Below are 25,258 nucleotides of genomic sequence, written 5' to 3'. Positions count from 1 at the left end.
CAGCAGGCCAGGCAGCTTGATAACGGCACTTGCTCACTGCCTGAACCCAAACTGAAGACAGCCGAGAATCACAGCAGCAGCTGGTCTCCCACCTCCCCTCCCCTCCTACCGAAAGGAAATGTCAGACTCACCGCTGAAAACCATGACAACTGAAATGTCCATCACCGTGAAGAAGGGAGAGAATTCGGGAGGTTTGGGAGTGGAAATCTTGACAGCTGCTCATGCAGGAATAACGCTAACTCCTGGAAATTTATACAAAGCGGGCAGCTTGTTATTTCCCCCGCTTCATTTCTTTTTATTTAAGAAATTATTTCCTGGACCCCCTGGAAAGACTCGCTGGGCCCCAGTCTGAGAATCACTGAACTGATTCATCTCAAACACGAGGATGTCCCACCACCTTCCGCCTGTGGAGCAACATTACAGGCAGGAAGGTCACCGGGTTCCTGCAGTTGACAAAAACAGAATTACCTGGAAAAACTCAGCAGGTCTGGCAGCATCGGCGGAGAAGAAAAGAGTTGACGTTTCGAGTCTTTTCTTCTCCGCCGATGCTGCCAGACCTGCTGAGTTTTTCCAGGTAATTCTGTTTTTGTTTTGGATTTCCAGCATCCGCAGTTTTTTTGTTTTTATCCTGCAGTTGACAGCTTATTCTACCCAGTAAGTTCCTCTCTACAATTAAGCTTCTATTTGTTTCTTCTCTCCCCCTCCTTCTTTCCCCCAGCCCTACAGAGGTCCTCGCTGATCTTTCAGGGACCCTTACCATCCCCACACACACAGCGACCCCACACCACCCCGCCCCCCCACACACACACAGGGGCCCTCACCGCCCCCCCCCCCCCCCCGGCACACACACACACACAGGGATCCCCACCCCACACACACACACACACACACACACACACACAGAGACACCCACCCCCACCACACACACACACACACAGGGAACCCCCGACCCAAACACACAGACACAGCGACACCCACCCCACTCACACACACACACACACACACACAGGGACCCCCATCCAGTTCCCTCACAGGGTTTATACCCGGAATGTTAACCTGGCTTCTGTCTCCACCTGTGACTGAGAGCGACACCCATCAGTTTACAGCTGGCAGGAGGCAGGGAGACGGTGTGAAATTATGGGATGGATCTGTCAGTGACCTTGAATCCCGCAGATTCTCAGCGGGGCCGAGTTTTTCCCGTCAATAATCCATCCCGGACTGAAGATGGGAAAGATTCTCTCAGTGAAAGTGTGGGTGAAAGTGTGGAGATGGGACATGTTGTCCGCATTGTAAAATGACACCTGTCCACCCTCATAGTCCAGGAAAACCCCGATCTTCCGGGGATTCACACTCGGGGTGAGGGGGGTATCATAGGGGGAGGTGGTGGCAAAATAACCTCTTCCGGGAACCAGCCTCACAACCCAGAATCCGGACTCGGGGATCAGTTTGATTCCCCATTTCCTGTTCACAGACTCTCGGGCCACTCCGAGCCCCCACCAAGTCTTCTCCCCCACCTCCACCTCCCAGTAATGTCTCCCTGATGTGAATCCCTCTGATCCCAGGACACATTCCCAGTAATCAAACCTCTCCGGGGTGTCAGGGAGCGGCTGCCGTTTGTCTCCGAGTCTCACACCGGTCCGGTCCTCAGACAGGATGAGCCAGGGATTCGCTGTGTCCGGATCCAGAGTCAGAGAGGCTGGAGCTGGGGGAAAGTTAAAATAACACAGTCAGTGATTTAGAGAGAGGGGCTGGGGAGGGGGAGAGAGGGGCTGGGGAGGGGGAGAGAGGGGCTGGGGAGGAGGAGAGAGGGGAGGGGGAGAGAGTATGAGGAAGGAGCCCGAGGGAGAGAGGGGAGAGGTAGTGGGAGAGAGAGCAGAGGGGGAGACAGAGAGAGAGAGAGGGAACTGGAAAGAGATGGAGGTGGGAGGTGAATTTGAGGAGAGAAAATGGCAGCAGTGGAGGGAGTGGAGGAGAGGGAGGGAGCAGGAGAGTGGAGAGGGAGAGTGGGAGCAGAGTGAGGGAGAGGAAGAGGTGGGAGGGGGTGAGAGTAGGAGGGTTTAAGAAGATGCAAGCAGCAGAGAGAGACACCAGGATGATAGAGAGATTGCGAGAGTGGGTTAGAAAGAGAGGTAGGAGTACAGAGAGCACGAGGGTGGCAGGAAGTGTGGAGTGATCTGAGAGAGTGAGATGGAGGGGTAGGGAGTGCGGAGGGGCAGGGAGAGTGCGATGGTGTGAGAGTGGGATGCAGGGGTAGAGAGTGTAGGGGGCAGGGAGAGTGTGATGGTGTGAGAGAGTGAGATGCAGTGGGGCAGGGAGAGTGTGATGGGGTGAGAGAGCAAGATGGAGGGGTAGGGAGTGTAGGGGGCAGGGAGAGAGTGAGGGGGAGCTGGAGGATGAATGCAAAAGTGGGAGTGTGTGAAAAGAGAGATGAGCAGGGATAGCAACAGCAGCAGGGTTGGAGCGAGAATGGGAAGGTGTGAAAGTGGGAGAGATGAGAGAATGTGCAACAGAGGAAAGAAAGCAGAAGGGGGAGAGGGAAAAGTGTGGAAGAGGGAAGGGAGAGCGTGGGAGGAGGGGAGGGTGTGGGAGAGGTATAGCGGAATGGTGAGGGAAGGAGGAAGGGGAGCGAGGTCTGGGTCAGTGGAAGAGAGAGCGAAAGGGCCGGAAAGGGATAATGAGTAGGGAATGGGGGTAGGGAACAGGAGGGATTGATGTTAGATCTAGCAGGAGGGGGAGGGGAGGGTGAGTGCATGGCAGGAGAGGGATAGAGTGTGTCGAAGGGGAGAGGGAAAGATTGTGGGAAGGGCAGAGGTAAGAAAGAGAGCAGAAGTTAAAGAGGGAGAGAGAAAGGGAGAGCGGGAGGTGATTGAGAGAGTGTGGTCAAGGGGAGGGAAAGTGTGGGTGGAGAGGAGGATGGGGGAGAAGTGGGAGAGCATGAGGGACCGGGAGTCGAAAGAGACAGTGGGGTGGGGGGGCAAAGAATGTGAGAGGGGGAAGAGAGATTGTAAGAAGGAAAGCAGGAGGGTGAAAGATAATGTTGGGGAGAGACGGGGAAGAAACAGAGGGGCAGGAGAGAAAGAGCTGGAGAGAGAGTGGGTGGCGAGTGATACTTCCGAGAAGCAGTGTGAAAATGTCACCACACAGGCTGTACTCAATCTAATCCTATAAGATAGCAAACAGAATTAAATTAGAAGAACACTCGAATTAGGAACAAGAATAGTCCATTCAGCCCCTCAAGCCTGCTCTACCATTTGACAAGATAATGGCTCATCTGATTGAATATATTCAACGACCCAGCCTCCAATGCTCGCTGGGGAAGTGAATTCCAAACACTTAATGTCCCTCTGACAGGAAACAAATTCTCCTCATCTCAGTCTTAAATGGGAGACCCCTAATTTTTAAACTGTCCCCAAGTTCCAGACTCCTCTCCAAAAGAAAGATCCGCTCAGCATCCACATTGTCAAATCCCCTCAGCATCTCACATGTTTCAATAAGATCACGTTTCATTTGTCTAAACTCCAATGGGTATAGGCCCAACCTGCTCAACCTTTTGTCATAAAATAACCCCTCCGTACCAGGAATCAGTAAAGTGAGCCTTCTCTGAATTGCTTCTAATGTATTATCTGATTTCTTAAGTAAGGAGATCAAAATGGTATACAGTACTCCATAGACATTCTCAATAAGACCCTGTACAGCTGTAGCAACAATTGCATTGTTTAATACTCGATTCCTATTGCAACAGACATCAACATTCCATTTACCTTCTTAATCACTTGCTGTACCTGCGTATTATTTTTTGTGATTGATCTCCCAGGATGCCCAGATCCCTCTCTGCTGCAGAGTTCTGCTGTCTCTCTTGGTATATTGCTCGGCCAGAGCCCAAAGTTGTTATAGTCCCAGGCAAGACCCTCAAATTTGGTTATGATCTGGTTAGTGACCATTAACTTTTTTTTGTTAGTTGACCAAATTTGAAATCCCAGTTACTTACTAAGACAATAAAGCCTTAAGATCCATGGTTTGAAACAAACAGAATAATTTTAGTATCCAGGAGTCAACAAAGCAAACAGATAATATCTATTTTATATTCTAACATAAAGAATTAACATGAAGTAAACATGAATTAACAGGAAAATTATGGTTGAACACACCACAAACCGCATATTTAACGACAGATGCGGCCAAGGCAAATCACATGAGCTTTCTCATAATCCACCCAAATGTCAATGATCAACATTAAAAACCTCCCAGAAATAATGGAGGATCAAGGGACAAATATCAACAAGGAACTGCAACACAATATTATTAGTAAAAGGAAAGTATTATTGGACTGAAAGTAGATAAATCTCCTGGAGCCAATGATCTACATCCCAGAATGTTGAATGAGGTGGCTATAGAGAAAGTCGGTGCATTGGTGGTCATCTTTCAAAATCCTGTAGACCTTGGAATTGTTCCTGCAGATTGGAGGTATAACCCCACTATTAAAGAAATTAGACACAGAGAAAAGGGGAAACTACAGACCTGTTAGCCTAACATCAGTAGTAGGGTCAATGCTAGAATCATTAATAAGGGATGTCATAACAGGACACTTAGAAAATAATGGTACACTTGGGCAGAATGAACATGGACCGAATGAAAAGGAAATCATGTCTAAAAAGCCTGTTGGAGTTTTTGAAGGATGTAACTAGCAGAATATGTAAGGGGTAACTGGGGGATGTGGCGTAGTTAGATTTTCAAAAAGCTTTTGATCACATCCCACACAAGAGTTTGGCAAACAAAATGAGAGCAAATGCTATTTGGTAGAATGTACTCGCATGGATTGAGAACTGGTTAACAGATAGAAAACAGAGAGTAGGAATAATTGGGTCATTTTCAGGTGGGCAGGTTGTGACTAGTGGGGTGTCACTAGGATCAGTCCTTGGGCCCCAGATATTCATAATCCATTTCAATGATTTGGATGTTGGGATTAAATGTAATAATTCCAAGTTTCCACATGTCACAAAACTAAATGGAAGTGTCGGTTGTGAGCAGGATGCAGAAATGATTCAAGGAGATTTGGAGAGGCTCAGTGAGTGGACAAAAATGTGGCAGATGGAATTCAATGTGGAAAAATATGGGGGTATCCACTTTCGTGGCAAAAACAGAAATACAGAGTATTTCTTAAATGGTGAGGGGCTGGGAAATGTTGAACGTCAAAGGGACTTGAGTGTCCTTGTTCATGAGTCACTGAAAGCTAACATGCAGGTACAGTAAGGAATATAGAATTCAAATGCCATGTTGGCCTTTATTGCAAGAGGATTTGAGTACAGGAGTAAAGGTGTCTTATTGCAATTATATAGAGCATTAGTGAGACTGCACCTGGAATATTATGTGCAATTTTGTTCTCCTTACTGAAGGAAAGATATACTTGCCATGGACTAAGTGTAATGAAGGTTCACAAATTAATTCCTGGAATGGAGGGATTGCCCTTTAAGGAAAGATTAAATAGATGGGCCCATGACTCTCTGGAGTTTAGAAAAAGGAGAGGTGATCTCGTTCAAATATACAAAATTCTTACAGGGCTTGACAGGCTAAATGCAGGAAGGATGTTTCCCTGGTTGATGTGGCGGGTGGGTCTAGAACCAGGGGACACAGTTTCAGAATAAGGGGCAGGTCAATTAGCACCGAGATGAGGAGGAATTTCTTCACTCAGAGGGTGATGAATCTTTGGAAATCTTTGTCCCAGATGGCTGTGGAGGCTCAGTCATTGAGAATGTGCAAGACTGAGATGGATAGATTTCTACATATTAAAAACATCAATGGACCCGGGGATACTGAAGGAAAATGGTGTTGAAGTAGAGGAACAGCCATGATCTCATTGAATGGCAGAGTGGGCTCGAAGGGCTGGATGGTCTACTCCTGCCAACAGCAGTTCTACTCCAGCATCATGAAAGGGTTAAATGATTTTTGTTAGAATTGTCTTTTCATAAAAGTCAAATATAAGCAGAAAAGCAGAACAGGAGAATAGCAGACGTGTTTTAGACAGGATAAAAAATGAGGCGGGGCAAGGCAGTGGAACAAAGAACAAGATCAGGGAGTGAGTAGGTGTTCAAGTCAGGAGGCACAGTCTCCTGCACAAGCAGCAAGAGATGGTGGTCTTACGAGGATGAGAACAATGTCTAGCGTCTGTACACACGGGAAATAAGTGACCTAAACCGAAGGTCTCTTTAAGCATGTGATTGTGAATTGACAAGATTAGATTATGAGCCTGTGAGTAACTTGTGCATAAAAAGGAGATTTCGCTTAATCCGTGCAGCTCGGTCTTGGACTGCCCAAGGCTGTCTCTCCCTGTGTACGCTTGAATCATTAATAAACAATCGTGGCCTGTACCTGAGGCTCCTGGTGGTTTGTAAGGCAAACGACAACCTGCTGACAGCAGTTCCGCTCCAGCACCTAAACACAGGCACAGTTCCAGCTCTTCAGCTGAGCTGCTGTACCAACTGCTGCTCCCAACTCTTTAAACTAAAAACAACTGAACACAAACTGTTGTTCACTGACCCTTGCACTGACCTGTGACCTGTAATCTCCCAGCAGGGTTCAGCCCCTGACCCTGAGACAGGATCTGAATGTATCAATCCTTGGACATTCTGAACCTTAAATGTTACAATCTCCAGTCAACACAAAGGTCACTCCCACAGTGTGAACTTACAATCGCTCCAAACTGAAAATACACAGTCAGAACTCCAACAATATAGGTTTAATCATCCTCTCTATTAAAATAATATATTGCCTTGCTATTCTTCCTGCCAAATAGACAAGTTCACATTTTCCCAACATTATAATCCATCCACTAACTTAACTATCACTTAACCTACCTAAATCCTTTTGTAAACTGTTCATGTGCTCTTGACAAGTTAATTTCCTAACTACCTTTGTGTCATCAACTGATTTGACTGCCATAAATTCGGTTCCTTTATCCAAGTCATTGATGTAGATTGTAAATAGCTGAGGCCCCAGCACTGATCCCTGTGACACTCCACGAGTTACAGCCTAGCAACCCAAACACAGGAGCCAGGAGTGAGAGAGAGAGAATGTTTGAAAAGAGAGAGGGAAGAGGGATGTTTAGGGGAGGGAGAAAGGGTGATGGAGGAGTGAGATTGGGAGGGTGGGGGTGGGGGGGGTGGTGAGTAAGTGGACGGAGTGGAGCCAGAATTAGCTGGAGGGACAGTGACTGTGCTGGAGGGCGAGGGCTGAGATGCTGGAAGGGGGAGGGGAGAGGTTGGGATCTGGAGTGGAGACAGAAAGCTGGAGGGAAAGGAGGGGGGATTGCGAGGAACTGTGCCGGACGGGGAGGACAGAGAAAGTACGGGATCGAGAGGGGGGAGTTAGAGTGAAATGGGAAAGAGAGACAGTCGGAGGGAAGTGAGTGAGCGAGAAGATGGACCTGGAGTGGACTATGTGTGGGAGCGGGTAGAGAGTGAAAGCAGAGGGCACAGGAAGGGAGATGGTAGGTGGAGGGGAGCAGGGACACAGGAAAGTGAGGTGAGAGAGAAAGTAGTTGCGGAAGGAGGGTTGTGAGGAACATCTGCAGGAGGGGGAGGCAGAGTGTTGGAGAGAGAAAGAGAGGAGGAGAGGACTGGGGAAGGGAGAGGGAGTGGGCGACGAATATAGAGGGTGGAAGAGGGAAGAGAGCAGAGACGCAGGAAAAGAAAGTGTGGTGGGTGGGGGTTGGGGCATCATTGGGTAGGGGAGGGGAGAGTGTGAAGGGGCCAAGCCCCAGTGGGAGGGGGGACCATCATGTCATCCAGCAGTGGACAGGAGTAATGAGGAGCCGAGAAAAACACTGCTGCCCCTCACACCTGCTCACTGAAAACAGGAAAATAAATGTGCTCAGTTGTTCACTGCCGCCCACCTCCACGTCCAGAAAACACAAGGGTCAGGGCTCAAGTCTCAGGACATCCCAATATCTGGACAGAGAACTAAAACAGCACCAACATTTGCAGGTGGAGGGGGCCTAACCCCTGTTTTGGGGACTGCCCGAGTCCCTTAAAAACACCCCCGACCCAATTATGAGTCAGACTAGATAATGGAATCTTACAGCACAGGAAGGGAACATTCAGCCCATCGTAATTGTGCACGCTTTGTGAAAGAGCTGTCCAATTTAATCTCACAGTCCAGCTTCCTGCCCAGAACCCTGCATAAGAGTCCATTTGAGAACATGCTCCATTCTCTTTTGAAAGTTACTATGGAATCCGCTTCCACCACATTTTCAGACAGTGAACCTCAGATCATGACAATAGTCTGTGAGGTTTAAGTTTTCCTCATTTTTCCTCTAATTCTTTTCCTAATTATTTTGAATCTCTGGCCTTTAGTTACAGACACACTCACCATAGTAAAAAGATTCTCCCGATCTGCTCTATAAAACACCCATAATTTAAAGCACCTGCACTAAATCTCCCTTTAAACTTCTCTGTTCTAGGGAGAGCATTACCAACTTATACAACTTACCCAGCAAACTAAAGTCCTCCATCAGTCCCGTTGTGCTGGTAAATCACCCCTCTACCCTCAAATGTCTTGACATCCTTCCTAAAGTGCGGTGCCCAGAATTGCAGAAAATACCCCTTCTGAGGCCTATTACAAGTGCTCATTGGTGCGAAGACTGCACCTGAAACTGCTCCTTTCTATACCTGTGCACTCGCACACAAGGAACAAGTTCTTTATTCTGATTTCCGAACCCACAAGGTAATCAAGAATCAGCGACAGAGGCTCTTAGGTGACATGAAGACACAGGGGGAGGGGGTGAAATTTGTCCTGGGTGGTTGTGTGACACAGAGAACACTGAAGTAGCAGCTCGGAGCACATTCCACTCAATATCTCCAATGGGGATTGATATTGAACAGTATAAACTGGGTTACTGATTTGCTGTCTGATTTTCTCATATTGTGTTACCAACCAAACAGAATTTACTCTTTCTTAAGCTCTTATTGAACTGTTTAAAAATAAAGACAGTTTTAACTAAACAGGGACACACACAGATATTTCATGACATGCCATTGAGATTTTGGCTCACCAACAGACACTCCATCTACAACAACTTTCAGAGACAACGGCCTCTCTGGATATGTGAGAATGGCTTTCTTCCTGCAGCCAGGGAAGCATGATGTGGTCAGTCACAGGAAATCGTGCAGAGGAACTCATTCAGCGGACTGGCCTATGGCCGTGAGAATGGGCTATGACGCACGGATCTGACTGAACAACTGTGTCATAAGTAGTGGGTTCATAATGATTTTGAGAGGTTGAGTAGATTGTATCTGTACTTATCGAATCTGAGGGTTGGGAAGGCATGTGCAGCTGGATCAGATTAGGGCCCAGAGTAACGAGGAGAGGTTCAATGGTAACATTGGGGAGATCAAGGTTGATATTGGGTGGGTCAAGGTGATGGGGGGAAGTTGGTGGGTGGCAGGGGGAAGGGTGGAATTTTGCGGATCAAATTTGGAAGACGACGCATACCATTTTTCAAATCTGACGTTGATCACGCAGTTAATCAGTTAGTGAGATGCCTCGAAGTGGGAGGAGGGTCATTTCAGGCGCATGGAGCTCAAGGTCAGCACAAATGGCAAACTAATGGCAGAGTTGTTCACTTTGGCAAGAAGAACAGAACAACAGTATTACTTAAATGGAGAAAGGCTGCATAATTCTGTGGCGCTGAGGGATCTAGGTGTTCTAGTGCAGAGAGGGAGTGAACATAAAAGTAAGCATGTTATTCTTCAGTTATATTGGGCATTGGTGAGACTGCACTTCAAATCCTGTGAGCAGTTTTGGTTTCCTTATTTAAGGAAAGATGTAAATGCACTGGAGATGATTCAAAGGAGGTTAACTAGATTGATACCTGGAATGGGTGGGTTTTCTTGTGAGGAAAGGCTGGACAGACTGGGCTTGTTTTCACTGGAGTTTAGAAGAGTCAAGGCTGATTTGATTGGAGTATACAAGATCCTGAACAGCCTTGGCAAGGTCGATGTCAAAAGGATGTTTCCTCTTGTGGGTGAGTTCAGACCTAGAGGGCGCTAAATTAAAATTAGGTGGTGTCCTTTCAGGACACAGATGAGAATTTTTTTCTCTGAGAGGATAGTGCGATTTTGGAATTCTGTGCCTCAGAAGATAGTGGAGGCAGAGTCACTGAATATTTTTAAAGCTGAGGAAGATAGATTATTAGAAAAGAAAATATTGTCAAATCAGTGGGAGTTATTCAAAAGCGAGATTCTATGGGTGCAGTGCAGACATGTCCCCGTAAAGAATGAGTGATAGTGCCAAATCTGGAGCCCCCTGGTTATCCAGAAGCATACAGGCCAAGTAAAAGCTCAAAAAGAGGCACATGAAAATCAAAAAAAGCTTAATACTGTGGAAAGCCTCGCAGAGTATATAAAGTACATGGGTGAAGTGAAAAGGTAAATTAGGAAAGCAAAGAGTGGATTTGAAAAAAATATTGGCAGGTAAAATCACAGAAAACCAAAATATGTTTACCGGTACATTAAGAGCAAGAGAGTAACTAAGGAAAAGTTAGGGTCTCTCAGAGATGTACATGGTAACCTGTGCATTGATGCTGAAAATTCAGGCAGCATTCTCAATGTGTACTTTGTCTCGGTCTTCACTAAAGAGATAATGAGGCAGATATTCCAACTGAAAAGGAGGAGCGTGAAATATTAAATATAAATAGCAAAGTGAGAGAGGAAGTAACAGAAGGACTGAAAACATGGAGGATTGCTGAGGTTAGTGGAGTGAATGTTGTCTAATGGATTTTGGGGGGGCATTTGACAAGGTCCCACATGGCTGACGGGTGAGGAATTTGAGATCCCATGGGTTACGTGGGCGAGTTGGATCCAAAATTGGCTCAGCTAGAGGAAACAAAGGGCAATTGTCAATAGATGGTTTTGCGAATGGGAAATGATTTCCAGTGGTGTTTAAGGGGGCTCCGTGTTGGAGCCCTTGCTGTTTTTGTATATATCAATGATTTGGATTAAATGTAGGAGTTATGATTGGGAAATTTGCAGTTAACACAAAAATTTGCTGTGTAGGTGAAAGTGAAGGGAGTAGATGTTTTCTCCAGAATGATGTCCATGGTTTTGTTGAGTGGGCAAATTGAATTCAATCTGAACAAGTATGAGGTAATGCATTTTGGGAGGGAAAATAAATCAACGGAATACTTAATAAATGAGAGGATATTGAGAAGGGTTGAGGAAGTGAGAGATTTTGGCGTGCATGTCCATATGTCCTGGAAGGTGTCAGGACAGGTGGATACAATGGCCAAAAAAGAATATGGAATGCTTTCCTTTATTGGACGAGGTATTGAAGTCAAAAGCAGGAATGTTATGATGGAACTGTATAAAATGTTGGTTAGGCAACGGCTGGATTTTTGTGTACAGTTCTGGTCACAATGTTACAGAAAGGACATAATTGCTCTGGAGAGAACAGAGGAGATTTACAAGAATGCTGCCAGGGCTTGAAAATTCCAGCTATGAGGAAAGATTGGATAAGCTAGCGTAGCTTTCTTTAGAAGAGAGGAGGCTAAGGGATGACCTAATTGAGGTGTGCAAAAGCGTGAGGGGCCCAGATAGGGTAGACAGGAAAGGCTTGTTTCCCCAGCTCAGGAGTCAGTTACCAGGGGGCATAGTTTTAAGTTGATTGGTAGAAGGTTCTGAGGGGACATGAGGAAAATCTTTTTCATGCAGAGAGTGGTGGGCATCTGGAATTCACTCACTGAATTGGGATTGGGGCTGAAATGCTGAACGAATTTAAAAGGTACCTGGATCTGCACCTGTAGTGCTTTAACTTGCAAGGCTGTGGACCAGGTGCTGGAAGGTGGAATTAAAATGAGCGGCAATTTCTCCATTTTTGGCCGGTGTAGACACAATGGGCTGAATGGCCTCTGACTGCACTGTAACCTTTCTATGTTTCAATGATTGCAAACCTTTTATGTGAGGTCCATTGCCACCCTTGATAAGGAGATGAGCAGGCCACACAAATCTCGATGTGAGTTCTGACAAAGGCTTTAGGCAAATGTTCAAACAACCCTACACTCAAATCCCTCTTCCAGCCAATACTAAAGTGCTGTAGCCACCTTACTTGCTGCCTTCACCTTCATGTCAGCTCAAAATGACATCTCAACTAAGGAAGGACATTCATGACTAAACGTTGCCACCTCCAGTTATGTAGGGCAGCCTCTGGTTTTCTATGTTAAGAAGACAGGATAGAGCTTCAATCTTTTGGCCTTCAAACTGCATCTACTGTGTTCATTGCCACTCACATAGCAGATTTAACACCTCTCGAGTACTCGTGGCATCCACCCACATCTAACATCAGGGCAACAGCTGCAGGAGAAACAATGACCTTGATCAACACAATTTCAGAGGTCAGAACATGGTGAGCTGCAAGTCATGGGGCTTGCATGAGGAGTGACCAGGCAGCATACTCACAACTGATGGCCGGAGCTTAATCACGCTCATATGGGATTATTGAGTAATCACTATGTTGATAATGTGGGAGAACTGAATCTATGGGAGTTCCTGATCGGACACTGATGGGGGCCCTCATTTTGAGTGTTAAATGCTGGTGATCATCAAAACAACTGGCAGAAAGATGGAATCCAGGAGACTTCCAAAATGTGAAAGTGAACATATATTTACAAGTGTCCAAACTACATACAATGAGTGCTCTCCCCTGCCACCTGTTTGCTTTTAATACTTCTTAATTTTATCTTAACTACCGCTATGTCTAGGTGCAGCCCTTACATCCACAGCAGAGGTGGAAGCAGCCTGCTGATTGCTACACCCAGTTTTCCAGGTATCTTTTAAATAAAGACACCTGGACTGCGAACCCATGAGGTAATGATGGGGACAGCGACTTTCTGCCCGCCCTCAACACCAGTCTGTCTGTGCTCCACATCGATCAGTCAGTAATAAGATGAAGAGGGCAAGATCACCCATGTTCAGCCACCTTGCCCAACAGCGGGAATCACTTCCACTTCTATGCCCATCGCCGAACGTCACCTTCGGAGTGGAAGATTCCACCTGTTAACTCTGATTCTCTGCAAAGATGTTGCCTGACCAGCATTTCCAGCTTTTTATGTTTTTACTTCAAAAACTGCAGTTCTGCCACATCCAGTCATCAATAAGGGTAGACAATCAAACTACTCACTGGAGGAGGAAGCTTCATTACATTTCCACACACAGTGAGGGGTGAGCCCCGCATGTCATACAAAAGACAAGCCTGAAACAACAGCAACCATTTTCAACCTGAGATGTCGAGTGGATGATCCATCTTGGTCTCCTTCCAACGTCATCAATGTCACAGATGCCAGTCTTCAGCTGATTCAACTGATTGCACATCATCACAAGTAATGGATTAACTCATTGGATAGAGCAAAGGCTCTAGGCTTCAAACAACATCTCAGCTTCAGTACTAAAGATTTGTACTCCAAAATTAACTACACCCATAGCCAAGTTGTTCCAGTAGAGTTACAACACAGGCATCTACCCAACAATGTGGGAAATTGCCCAAGTATATCCTGTCCACAAAAAGCAGGACAAATCCAAAATGGGTAGTCCAGAAAATTTGGAAAAGTTTAGAAACCTGCAAAGGATGAGTAAAAAAAGAGGGAGATATTGGAGTATGAGAGAAAACTTACAAGAAAGTTAAAACAGGCAGTAAAAGCTTCTGCAAATATATCAAAAAGAAGAGTAATAATGGTGAGTGCTGTTCTCTCAGAGGGTGAGACTGGGGAATTAATAATGGGAAACCAAGGCATGGCAGAGACTTTGAACAAGTATTCTTCACAGTAGAAGAGAGAAAAAGCATCTCAAGAAAAATAAGGGCAAAAGGGAGGGAGGAATTTGAAATGATCATGATCAGTCGAGAAAAAGTAGTAGGAAAACTACTAAAGGGATTAAAGGCTGACAAGAACCTTGGACCTGATGACTTGCATCATTGGATCTGAATGGAAGTGGCTGAATGGAATGGTTTTTGTGATCTTTCAAAATTCGCGAGATTCTGGAAAGTTCACAATGGACTGCAAAGTCATGAATGTAACATCACTGCTCAAGAAAGGAGGGGGACAGAAATCAGTGATCTACAGGCCAGCTAATTTAACATCTGTCATTGGGAAAACCCTGGGAATCTTTATTTTAAAGTAGTGGCAGGACATTTAGAAATTGTTACATTATCAGGCAGATTCAACATGGTTTTGTGAAAGCGAAATCATGTTTGACAAATTTATTAGAGTTCTTTGATGATGTAACAAGCATGGTGGATAATGGGGAAGCAGTAGATGTAGTGTATTTTGATTTCCAAAAGGCATTCGATAAAGTGCCGCATGAAAGTTTACTGCAGAAGATAAGAGCTCAAGGTGTTAGGGGTGATATAATGGCGTTGATAGATGATTGGCTAACTGGCAGGACACAGAGAGACAGGGGAAATAGGTCATTTTCAGGTTGGCAAATTGTAACTAGTGGAGTTCCGCAATAATCAGTGCTTGGGCCTCAACTATTTATGATCTATATTCGTGACATATTAAAAGGACAGATATATTGCAGACAAATTTGCTGATGATAATACGCAGGAATGCAAGTCATGAGGGGGGATTTAAAGTGTCTGCAAAGGGATATGGAGAGATTAAGTAAGTGGGAAAAACTGGCAGCTAGAGCGTAATGTGGAGTATGACTTTTTCAGGAAGAACTGAAAAGTATAATATGTAAATGGGGAGAAATTGCTGAATACTGGAGTACAAGGGAATCTTGTACATTAATCGTAAAAGTTTGGCACAAGAATACAAGGAGTTTGAGCATGAATAGACCATTTGCCCATTGATCTGCTCCACCATTCGATAAGATCATGGTTGCTCTAATTGTGGCCTCAACTCCACTTTTCTGACTACCTCCCTAACCAGGTATGGCAAGTTATTAATAAGCAAATGGAATGTTGTCCTCTACTGAAAGGGGGATGGAGCATAATAGTGGAGAACTCGTGAGAGAGCTGGATAGGGCATTGGCGAGAGTAATGGTACAGTACAGTTTCCTTACTTAAAGGAGATATATATTTATCTTCCAAACAGTTCAAAGAAGGTTCACTAGGCTGATTCCTGGGTTGAAGGAGTTGTCTTTTGAGGAAAGGTTGAGCAGGTTAGGCCTGTACTCTTGAAGTTTAGAAAAATGAGAGGTGATCTTATTGAAGCATATATGATTCTGAGGGAGCTTGACAGGGGACATACTGGGAGGGTGTTTCCATGAGTGGGGGGAATCCAGAAGCAGGGGACATAGTTTATAAATAAGGGGTCTGTCTCCCTTTTAAGACAGAGATGAAAGGGAATTTCTTCTCTTGGAGGGATGTTAGCCTTTGGAATTCTCTTCCACAGAGAGCAATGGAGGCAATGTTGTTTTATTTAGTCAGGGCTGAATTAGACAGATTTTTGATTGATAGTGGAGTGAAGGGCTACAGGGGACAGGGAAAAAGGGCAGTTAAAGCCACAGTTACATGAGCCATGATCTTATCAAATGGCAGAGCAGTTTGAGCCAAATGGCTTATTGCTGTGCCCATTTCATCTGACCTTATGATGATCACACTACCACAACCCCTCACTGGAGGAACATCGGATTTCTTGTTTCTCCCACACTGCCGCCCACCGCTGTCTAACAAGGACCACTGAGCACCTTTCCACACAACAGACCTATGACAAACTGGACAATGACATTGTACTGCAGCTCAACCCTCAGAATGGATTGGGTTTCTGATCAAGTTCGTAGATAGAGCAGTGGGTTCACTGTTTCACTACCTGCTCAATCAACCTCGTTCAACCCAAAGCGCCGTGTCCCCTCCCTTTTCTATATTTGACATTATCCTTACATTGATGCAGACTCTGTGATTGTGTGAAAACTATGAATGTTTATCCCCTCTGTACTGTTTCAATCTTGAACATTTGGAAAAAACTGGTTTCTCCCTTTTCCAGTGCAGACTCACTTCCTCGTGACTCCGGAGTTTAATTCCACTTCACGCATTTGCTCCCTTTTCACACATTCTCTTCAAAGTCTGCATGACTTCCTCATTATACATTGATGAAAAATTTTCCCAGAATTCCAGTCCAAACTCCTCTACAAATTCTATTTCATATCCTGTGAACCGTGCTCTATTCCTCTGGTTACACAGATCTCTTCACTACTTTGACACACAGTGCTGATGGCTTCAGACACTTACCCAGAGGAAACCACAGAAAGCAAAATATAAGAATGGAGAGTCTCCAGGCATTAACAACCGGCAATGTGATTGTTTAATCTGGGGCCTATGATCAAGAAAATTAATATAGGAGTTTTACCTGGATTGATGGAGTTTATCATTTCCCTCCACGCTGTGTACTGTCGAGGGCCTTTGAACTTTCCGATAGTCAGGGCAGCATGAGACACTGAGAGCATATAATCTTCATCACTAATCCTGTTAATATGAAACAGTACCTGTTATAAATTCATCGTATTAGAACATTTTAGGCATGATTTTAGACACGAAATGCAAGGGCAGAGTATGGAAATACTCATGTCCTGAAAAAGGCCCGTAGCCTGATAACAGATTGGTTACCGGGATATGACAAATCACAGGAGAAGGTAAACATTTAGCCTGTCCACCTGCTGTATTACAAACAAAGCTTGTAGAATAAAGGCAATGGCTGAAAATGTCTACACAACTCCCTGAGACACCTGCGCTCCTCTACTTCTGGCCTCTTGAATATCCTGATTTTAATCACTCCACAATTGGCAGGTGGACCTTCAGCTGCTGAGGCCCTGAACTCTGAAATTCTGAAAGCTTACTGCCTTTCTATCTCTCTTTCTTCCTTTAATATGCTTTAAAACATACCTCCGTCATCGGTATTAATATCTCCTTGTGGTTTGGTGTCAGTTTTGCTGTATATCTTAAAACAAGTTTCAGCTGTTGTGTTGATTTTTCTAATTCATTCACGGGATGTGGCCTTTACTGCTATGCCAGCATTTATTGCCCATCCCTTATTGCACCTTCAGAAGGCGGTGGTGAGCTGCCTTCCTGAACCTCTGCAGTCCACGTGTTGTAGGTACACCCATGGTGCTGTTAGGGAGGGAGTTCCAGGACTTTGACCCAGTGACAGTGAAGGAACGGTGACATATTTCCAAGTCAGGATACTGTGAATCTTAGAGGGGAACTTCCAGGTAATGGTGTTCTCAGACATCTGCTGCCCTTCTCCATCAGCAGTTGTGGGTTTGGAAGGTGCTGTCTAAGGAGCCTTGGTGAGGCCCTGCAGTACATCCTGTAGATGGTACACACTGCACCACTGCTTGTCAGTGTTGGAGAGAATTAATGTTTGTGAATGAGTTGCCAATCAAGTGGGCTTCTTTGTCCTGGATGGTGTCAAATTTTCGAATGTTATTGGAGCAGCACTCATTCAGCCAAGTGAAAAGTATTCCATCAAACTCCTGACTTTTTTCTTCTGGATGGTGGACAGGCCTTGGGGAGTCAGGAGGCGAGTTAGTCACCGCAGGACTCCTAGTTTCTGAACTGCCCTTGTAACCGTAATGTTTATACGGCTAATCTAGTTCAGTTTCTGGTCAATTGTAATCCCTAAGATGGTGATATTGGGGGATTCACAGAATCACAGAATCACACAGTGCAGAAGAGGCCCTTTGGCCCATTGAATCTGCACCGACAGGTGAGAAACACCTGACCTACTAACTAATCCCCTTTACCAGCACGTGGCCCATAGCCTTGAATGTTATGACGTGCCACGTGCTCACCCGGGTACTTTTTAAAGGATGTGAGACAACCCGCCTCCCCCACCCTCCCAGGCAGTGCATTCCAGACCCTCACCACCCTCTGGGTAAAACACCTTTTCCTCATATCACCCTTAAAACTCTTGCCCCTTAACTTGAACTAATGTCTCCTTGTGACTGGCCCTTCAACTAAGGGGGAACAGCTGCTCCCTATCCACCCTGTCCATGCCCCTCATAATCTTGTACACCTCGATCAGGTTGCCCCTCAGTCTTCTCTGCTCCAATGAAAACAGCTCAAGCCTATCCAACCTCTCTTTATAACTTAAATATTTCATCCCAGGCAACATCCTGGTGAAACTTTTCTGCAGCTCCTCTAGTGCAATCATATCCTTCCTTTAATGAGGCGACCAGAACTGCACACAGTACTCCAGCTGTGGCCACACCAAGGTTCTAAACAATTCCAACATGACTTCCCTCGTTTTGTAATCTATGCCTCGATTGATAAAGGCAAGTGTCCCATATGCCTTTTTCACCACTCCACTAACATGATCCTCCACCTTCAGAGATCTATGGACCAACACGCAGCTCATTTGTAACTCAGAACATCTTAGTGTCATGCTGTTCATTGAATATTTACTTGTTAAATTACTCCTTCCAAAGTGTATCACCTCACACTTTTCAGGTTTAAATTCCATCTGCCCATTTGACCAGCCCGTCAATATCTTCTTGTAGCCCAAGACACGCAATCTCACTATTAATCACCTGGCCAACCTTTGTGTCATCTGCGAACATACTAATCGTACCACCCACATAGTCATCTATGTTGTTTATGTAAATGACAAATAATAGGGGACCCAGCACAGATTCCTGTGGTACGTCACTGGATACTGGCTTCCAGTCACTAAAGCATTCTTCTGTCATCACCCTCTGTCTCCTACAACTAAGCCAATTTTGAATCCAACTTATCAAATTACTCTTTATCCCATGTGCATTTGCATTCTTTATAAGTCTCCCATGTGGGACCTTGTCAAAGACTGCTGAAATCTATATAAACGACATCAACTGCACAACCCTCACCTACACACCTGGTCACCTCCTCAAAAAATTCAATCAAATTTGTAAGGTTATGACCTCCCTCTGACAAAGCCATGCCGACTATCCCTGATCAAACCTTGCCGCTACAAGTGGTGATAGCTTCTCTCCTTCAGAAATTTCTCCAATAGTTTCCCTACCACTGACATGAGACTCACTGGCCTGTGGTTCCGTGGCTTTTCTCCACAACTCTTCTAAAATAACGGAACCACATTAGCTGTTCTCCAGTCTTCAGGCACCTACCCTGTGGCCAGAGAGGAATTAAAAATGTGGGTCAGAGCCCCTGCGACCTCCTCCCTTGCCTCCCTCAGCCGTCTGGGACACAAATCATCTGGACCTGGAGATTGGTCCACTTTTAAGCCTGCCAACACCTCCAATATCCTGTCATTCCCTATATCAATTTGCTTAAGAAACTCGCAGTCTCTCTGCCCGAGCTCGATACCTTCATTTTCATTCTCATGGATAAAGATGGATGTGAAGTATTCATTCAACACTCTAGCGATGTCCTCTGGCTCCACCCAGAGGTTGCCCCCATGGTCCCTTATGGGCCCTACTCTTTCCCAGATTATCCTCTTCCCATTGATATTCTTATAGAATATCTTGGGATTTTCCCTACTTTTACCAGCCGGAGTTTTCTGATGTCCCCTCTTTGCTCTCCTAATTGCTTTCTAAAGCCCCACACTTTCTGTACTCCATTAATGCCTCCACTGATTTGCTTTCCTTGTACCTCCTAAAAGCCTTTCTTTTCCTTCTCATCGTATCCTGAATATCTCTGGTCATCCATGGTTCTCTGGGCTCATTACTCCTTCCTATCACCCTAGAGGGAACATGTTGAGTCTGTACCCACCCCATTTCCATTTTGAACGCCCCCACTGCTCCTCTGTAGATTTCCCCACAAGGAGCTGTTTCCAGTCTACCTTGGCCAGATCCTGCCTTACTTTACGAAAATCCACTCTGCCCCAATCCAAAACCATTTTTTTGCAACTTGTCTATTTCTTTGTCCATTACAAATTTAAACTGTACCATGTTGTGGTCGCTATCACTAAAATGCTCCCCCACCACCATCTGTCCGGCTTCATTCCCCAGAATTAGGTCCAGCACTGCGCCGTCTCTTGTTGGACCCTCTATGTATTGACATAAAAAATTCTCCTGTACATATTTCAAGAAATCCACTCCATCCAAGCCCTTAACACTATGTATACCTTAATTAATGTCAGGAAAGTTGAAATCACCTAATATAATTACCCTATTTTTATTGTTTTTATATACCTCCACAAATTGTGCACATACTTGCTCCTCAATTTCCCACTGACTATCTGGGGGTCTATAATGAACACCTGACAATGTATCTGCACCTTTTTTATTCCTAAGCTCTACCCGCAAAGCTTCATTTGATGCCCCCCTCCAAGACATCATCTCTCCTTTCTGCAGTAACTGGCTCCTTAACTAATAATGCAATGGCTCCTCCTCTTTTACCCCCTCCTCAGCCTCGCCTGAAGATTCTATATTCTGGAATGTTGACTGCCGATCCTGTCCCTCCCTCAACCACGTCTCAGCGATAGCTACTATATCACTATTCCACGTGTCAATCCTCACCCTTAACTCATCCTTTTTACCTGTAATACTCCTGACACTAAAGTAGAGGCCATCCAGCCTTGCCTTCATCCCTTGAAACATAATGCTGCCATACTCCCTCTGACTTGATTGTTTTACTATATTATGATGTGCCCCTATTCTGCTAATATTCTGTGTCCCCTCCCCCTGCCGAGTTGTTTTAAACTCCTCCCAACAGCACTAGCAAACCCACCTGCAAGCATGTTACTCCCACTCTGGTTCAGATACAGACCATCCCTCTTGTACATGTCTCACCTTCCCCTGAAATGGTCCCAGTGATCCAGGAATCTAAAACCCTCCCTCCTGCACCAACTCTTAAACCATGTATTCATCTGTGCTATTCTCCTATTTTCGAGCTCACTAGCATGTGGCACTGGGAGTAATCCAGAGATTACAACCTGAGAGGTCTTGTTTTTTAGTCCACTGCCTAACTCCCTAAATTCTTGATGCAAGACCTCATCCCTCTTTCTACCTATGTCACTGGTACCAAACCGTGCCATGACATCTGCCTTATTACCCTCCCCCTTCAGGATGCCCTGCAGCCGTTCAGTGACATACCAGACCACGGCACCAGGGAGGCAGCATACCATTCTGGAGTCACGTTGATGGCCACAGTAACACCTATCTGTTTCCCTGACTATAGAATCCCCTATTACTATTGCTCTTCCTCCCCAAAGTCTTTGCAGGAAACAATACCTTCAGCCATTTCTTGATGTCACATGGAATGAATCAAATTGGCTGAAAACTGGTAGGCTGGGAACTTCTGGAGATGGCCGAGATGGATCATCCACTGGGCACATCTGGCTAGAGATTGTAGCAAAAGCTTCATCCTTACTCTTTTGCAATGATACGCTCGGTCCCCACATCATTGAGGGTGGGGATATTTGTGGAGACTCCTCCCCTAATTAGTTATTTCATTGTCCACCGCCATGCATTGCTGGGAGTGCCAGGACTGCACAGCTTAATTCTGATCCATTGGTTGTTGGATCGCTTAGCTGTGTCTATCGCATGCGGTTTACGCTGTCTGACATGCAAGTCATCCTGAGTCCTGGCTTCACCAGGTTGATACCCTTTTAGGTATAAGTGGTGCTGTTCCTGACATGCTGTCTTGAAAAGGCGGAGTTTTCCGCTCCCACCCACCGCCACAATCTTCCAGTCCCACCGCCAGTCAATGGACTTGTGGCTGGGCCGCTGCCTTGCCCACGGCAGGTCCCACCAGCAACAGGGCCGGAAAATCTCAGCCTTCATTGAACCAGGGTTAATTCCCTGGCTTGGTGGTAATGTTAGAGTTGGAGATATGCCGAGCACGAGGTTACAGAATGTGGGTGAGTACAATTTCGCTGCTGCTGATGGCCTACAGCGCTCCATGGATGCCAGTCATGTGTGTGGGTATCCTAAATCTGAAGGCAGGATTTCATCTCCACAAAGACTGTGCAGTGGTCACTCCTACTGATACAGCCATGAACAGATGCATGTTCGGAGGCAGATGAGCATGGATGAGGTCAAGTATGTTTTTCCCTCTTGCTGGTTCCCTCACCACCTGCCACAGACCCAGTCTAGCAGCTATGTCCTTTGCGGCATAGTCAGCTCAGCCAGTAGTGGTACTTTTTTAAATCAATGCATGAGATGTGGGCATCGCCTGTGAGGCCAGCATTAATTGCCTCCCTAATTGCCCTTCACAAGGTGGTGGTGAGCTGCACCTTTGAACTGCTGCATCCATGTGGTGTAGGTAAGCTCACAGTGCTCTAGGGGGGTAGTTCCACGACCGAGCCAATCTTGGCGATGGACACTGAATCCCATTCAGAGTACATTCTACACCCTTGCCACTCAGTGCTTACTCCAAGTGAAGTTCAATGTGGAGGAGTGCTGATACATCAGCTGAGGCAAGGCTAAGGGGCTGAGGTGTGGCAGATGGGTGGGTAAAAGATAATCTGCAGGTTTCCTTGTCCATGTTTGACCTGATGCCATGAGGCTTCATGGGTTCTGGAGTCAATGTTGTGGACTCCCAGGGCAACTCCCTCCAAGTTTTATGCCACTGTGCCGCCACATCTGCTGGGTCTGTTTTGCTGGTGTTAAGGATACAGATCAAGATTCCATATTGGAATAAAAACAAAACCCATTCCCCCATAAACATGTTACTGTCTCGTGTTGATCAGGAGCCTTGCAGGGACATGGATGGTCGACACCATGGAAACATGGATGGTGTGGCTCTCTCAGGATCAGTCGGATGGTCACAGCCACACTAACAGAAGTTTGCAGCCTGCAAGTGAGCACTTCAGGACTGCATGGCATCTTGTAATTTAATACAATAATGTAGACCAGTTACATTAAATCTCATCTAATGGCTGGAATTACGTTTGTCATTTTAATGAAAGACGAGTGCTTAAACCAAAAGCAGAGTTATTGTCGCCCGATGAATGACCCTTTAATGTTGCGATGGTAACTAGAAAAGAAATCATAACAAAACCTTTCTGAGTTATTTTACCAAACTGTGCAGAGTTTCAGTAGAGAGCATGTCCTACCTTTTCTCTTGACAAGCTTCCTCCTGAAAGAAATTAATCACGATCAGTGAGGAGCATAGTTACAGATTTAGAATCATAGAAAGTATACGGCACAGGAAGAGGCCACTTGGCCCATCCTGTCTGCGCCAGATGTAAAAAAAGCCACCCAGCCTAATCGCACTTTGCATCATTTGGTCCACAGCCCTGCAGGTCACAACACTTGATGTCAATATCCAGACAGCTTTTAAATGAGTTGAGGGTTTCTGCCTCTACTACCCTTTCAGGCAGTGAGTTCCAGATCCCACAACCCTCTGGATGTAAAATCTTTTCCTCATCTCCCCTCTCATCTTTCTATCCAACACTTTAAACCTGTGCCCCCTCGTCACTCACCTCTCTGGTAAGTAAATAGCCCTTCCCCACCCACTCTATCAGGCCCCTCACAATTCTGTATATCTCAAATCTCCCCTCAGCCTCCTCTATTCCAGGGAGAACAGTCCCAGTCTATCCAATCTTTCCTCATAGCTGCATTTTTCTATTCCTGGTCACATCCTCGTAAATCTCCTCTGCGCCCTAATGCAATTACATCTTTTCTGTAATGAGTTGACCTGCTCAGGAGGACATAAACAGGGCGGCTGGTGAAATGAGCAGACTCAGAACAGATTAAATTTAACACGGAAGTGTAAAGTGATGCATTTTGGAAGGAAGATTGTGGAGGGTCAAATAAACTGGAACTCAACATCAGTCCCGCTCACAGACACAGTGACTCTCACACACCATACCAGACACACCCACACACACACACACATGAGCTGTGACTGGATCGAAATGGGCGTTCCAAGAGAAAATTAAACTTGGTAACACGGAAATAATCACAAAGCAAGTATGAAGATCAAGAAAACTTATTCTCGGGAGATTACAAGTATTCCCAGGAGTCTGCAGACAATGTGGAAGCCGATTATTTCGGGGAGACCGCAGGACTGCCACGAAACAGACAGAAATTTGTTTAACTCACTTTTTATTTTTTCAGTAAATTCTATATTTATTTCAGTTATCAGTTATTGTGTGACTGTTTGAAGCCTCATTGAACTGACCCGCAATATGTTTCCTCACCTTCAAAAATATCAACTCGTCTTTTTGCTCCATCTGTTTCTGAACTTTTGAGAGCTTCTCCTCAATAGAATTTAAATTGTCCTGAATCTCTCGAAGGTTTTTCTCCATTGTTTCTAGAATCCTCTCCTCTTCTTCTCTGAGATCTCTGAGTAAACGCTGCTCTTTTTCAGTGAGAATCTGGTGCATTTTAGTGTACTCGGATGTGATGTGGGTCTGCAGACTGCTCGACTGTTCCTAACAAATGAAATGTGAAACATAATTAATGTCCCGCGATAAAGGGAACAACACTAACCGAGATCCCAGAAAATCAGCACAGGGAGACCTTACCCTAACTTCGGAAATCTTCCGTTTCTGTTTCTGTTCCATTTCTAGAACCGCCGATTTGTTCTCTGTGAGAGAATCTAAGGAAGATTTCAGCTGATCCTGGGATTGGGAGAGAAAATCACAGAATGAGGGTGTTAGACCATGAAAATGTGATAAAACTATCAGCTTAGAAAATATTTCCCCTTTTACCTTGTAGATTTCAACAGCTTCATCGATCGGCAGGAAGCGGTGCTCTCTGTGTTCCCGCGAATCTCTACAAATCAGGCAGATCAATTTCTTGTCAGCTTCACAAAACAGCTTCAGTTCTTCCTGATGTTTCTCACAGTGAAGTTTACTTTCCTTCTCTTTCGGATCCAGCTTTAATTTTCGAGCTTTCTCGGCCAGATTCGCTAAGACCCGATTTACCCTGAGGGTTAATTCCGAAAACACCTCTCTACATTCCGGGCAGGAGTTTATCTCCTTCTTTTCCCAACACTGGGTGATACAGGAGCGGCAGAAGTTGTGTCCACAATCCAGTGTTACCGGATGGGTGAAGAAATCAAGACAAATGGGACAATTTAAATCCTCTGTGAAATCTTCTCCCTGCTGTTTAGAAGCCATGTTCACACTCAACAACTCCTGATTCAATCCGGTTTCAGTTTCGACTTTACTGCGCTGTCGAACACCTTCAGATCACGGATTTGTCGACGAAATTCACCTCAATGCTCGGGTAGTTAGTATTATTACTAAACTATGTGCCGTAGTCTTTTACATGGGAAAACAAGGCAGAGAGTGGTGGGAGCAATGCACAGGTTTAGAAAATGGAGAATGATTGAACCCAGCGAGAGAAAGTCCATGGCAGTGGGTGGAGAGGTTGAAGAAAAGGAG

General features: G+C 45.4%; 1 protein-coding gene across 1 annotated transcript; it reads right to left on the bottom strand.

Annotated features, from left to right (window-relative positions):
• Positions 1-922: 922 nt before the first annotated feature.
• On the bottom strand, positions 923-25,258 carry LOC121291155 (zinc-binding protein A33-like). Its single transcript, XM_041212243.1, has 6 exons — positions 24,581-25,258; positions 24,395-24,490; positions 24,068-24,301; positions 22,979-23,001; positions 16,334-16,449; positions 923-1,702 (listed from the first exon to the last, which is right to left on the bottom strand). Exons 1-6 carry the CDS (start codon positions 24,989-24,991, stop codon positions 1,152-1,154), a joined length of 1,431 nt encoding a protein of 476 aa, XP_041068177.1. The 5' UTR covers positions 24,992-25,258; the 3' UTR covers positions 923-1,151.

This window comes from Carcharodon carcharias, chromosome 19 (genome assembly GCF_017639515.1).
Source record: "Carcharodon carcharias isolate sCarCar2 chromosome 19, sCarCar2.pri, whole genome shotgun sequence".
Taxonomy (NCBI): domain Eukaryota; kingdom Metazoa; phylum Chordata; class Chondrichthyes; order Lamniformes; family Lamnidae; genus Carcharodon; species Carcharodon carcharias.
The sequence above is the reverse complement of the archived record's forward strand: the minus strand, read 5'-3'. Positions and strand labels throughout refer to the sequence as shown.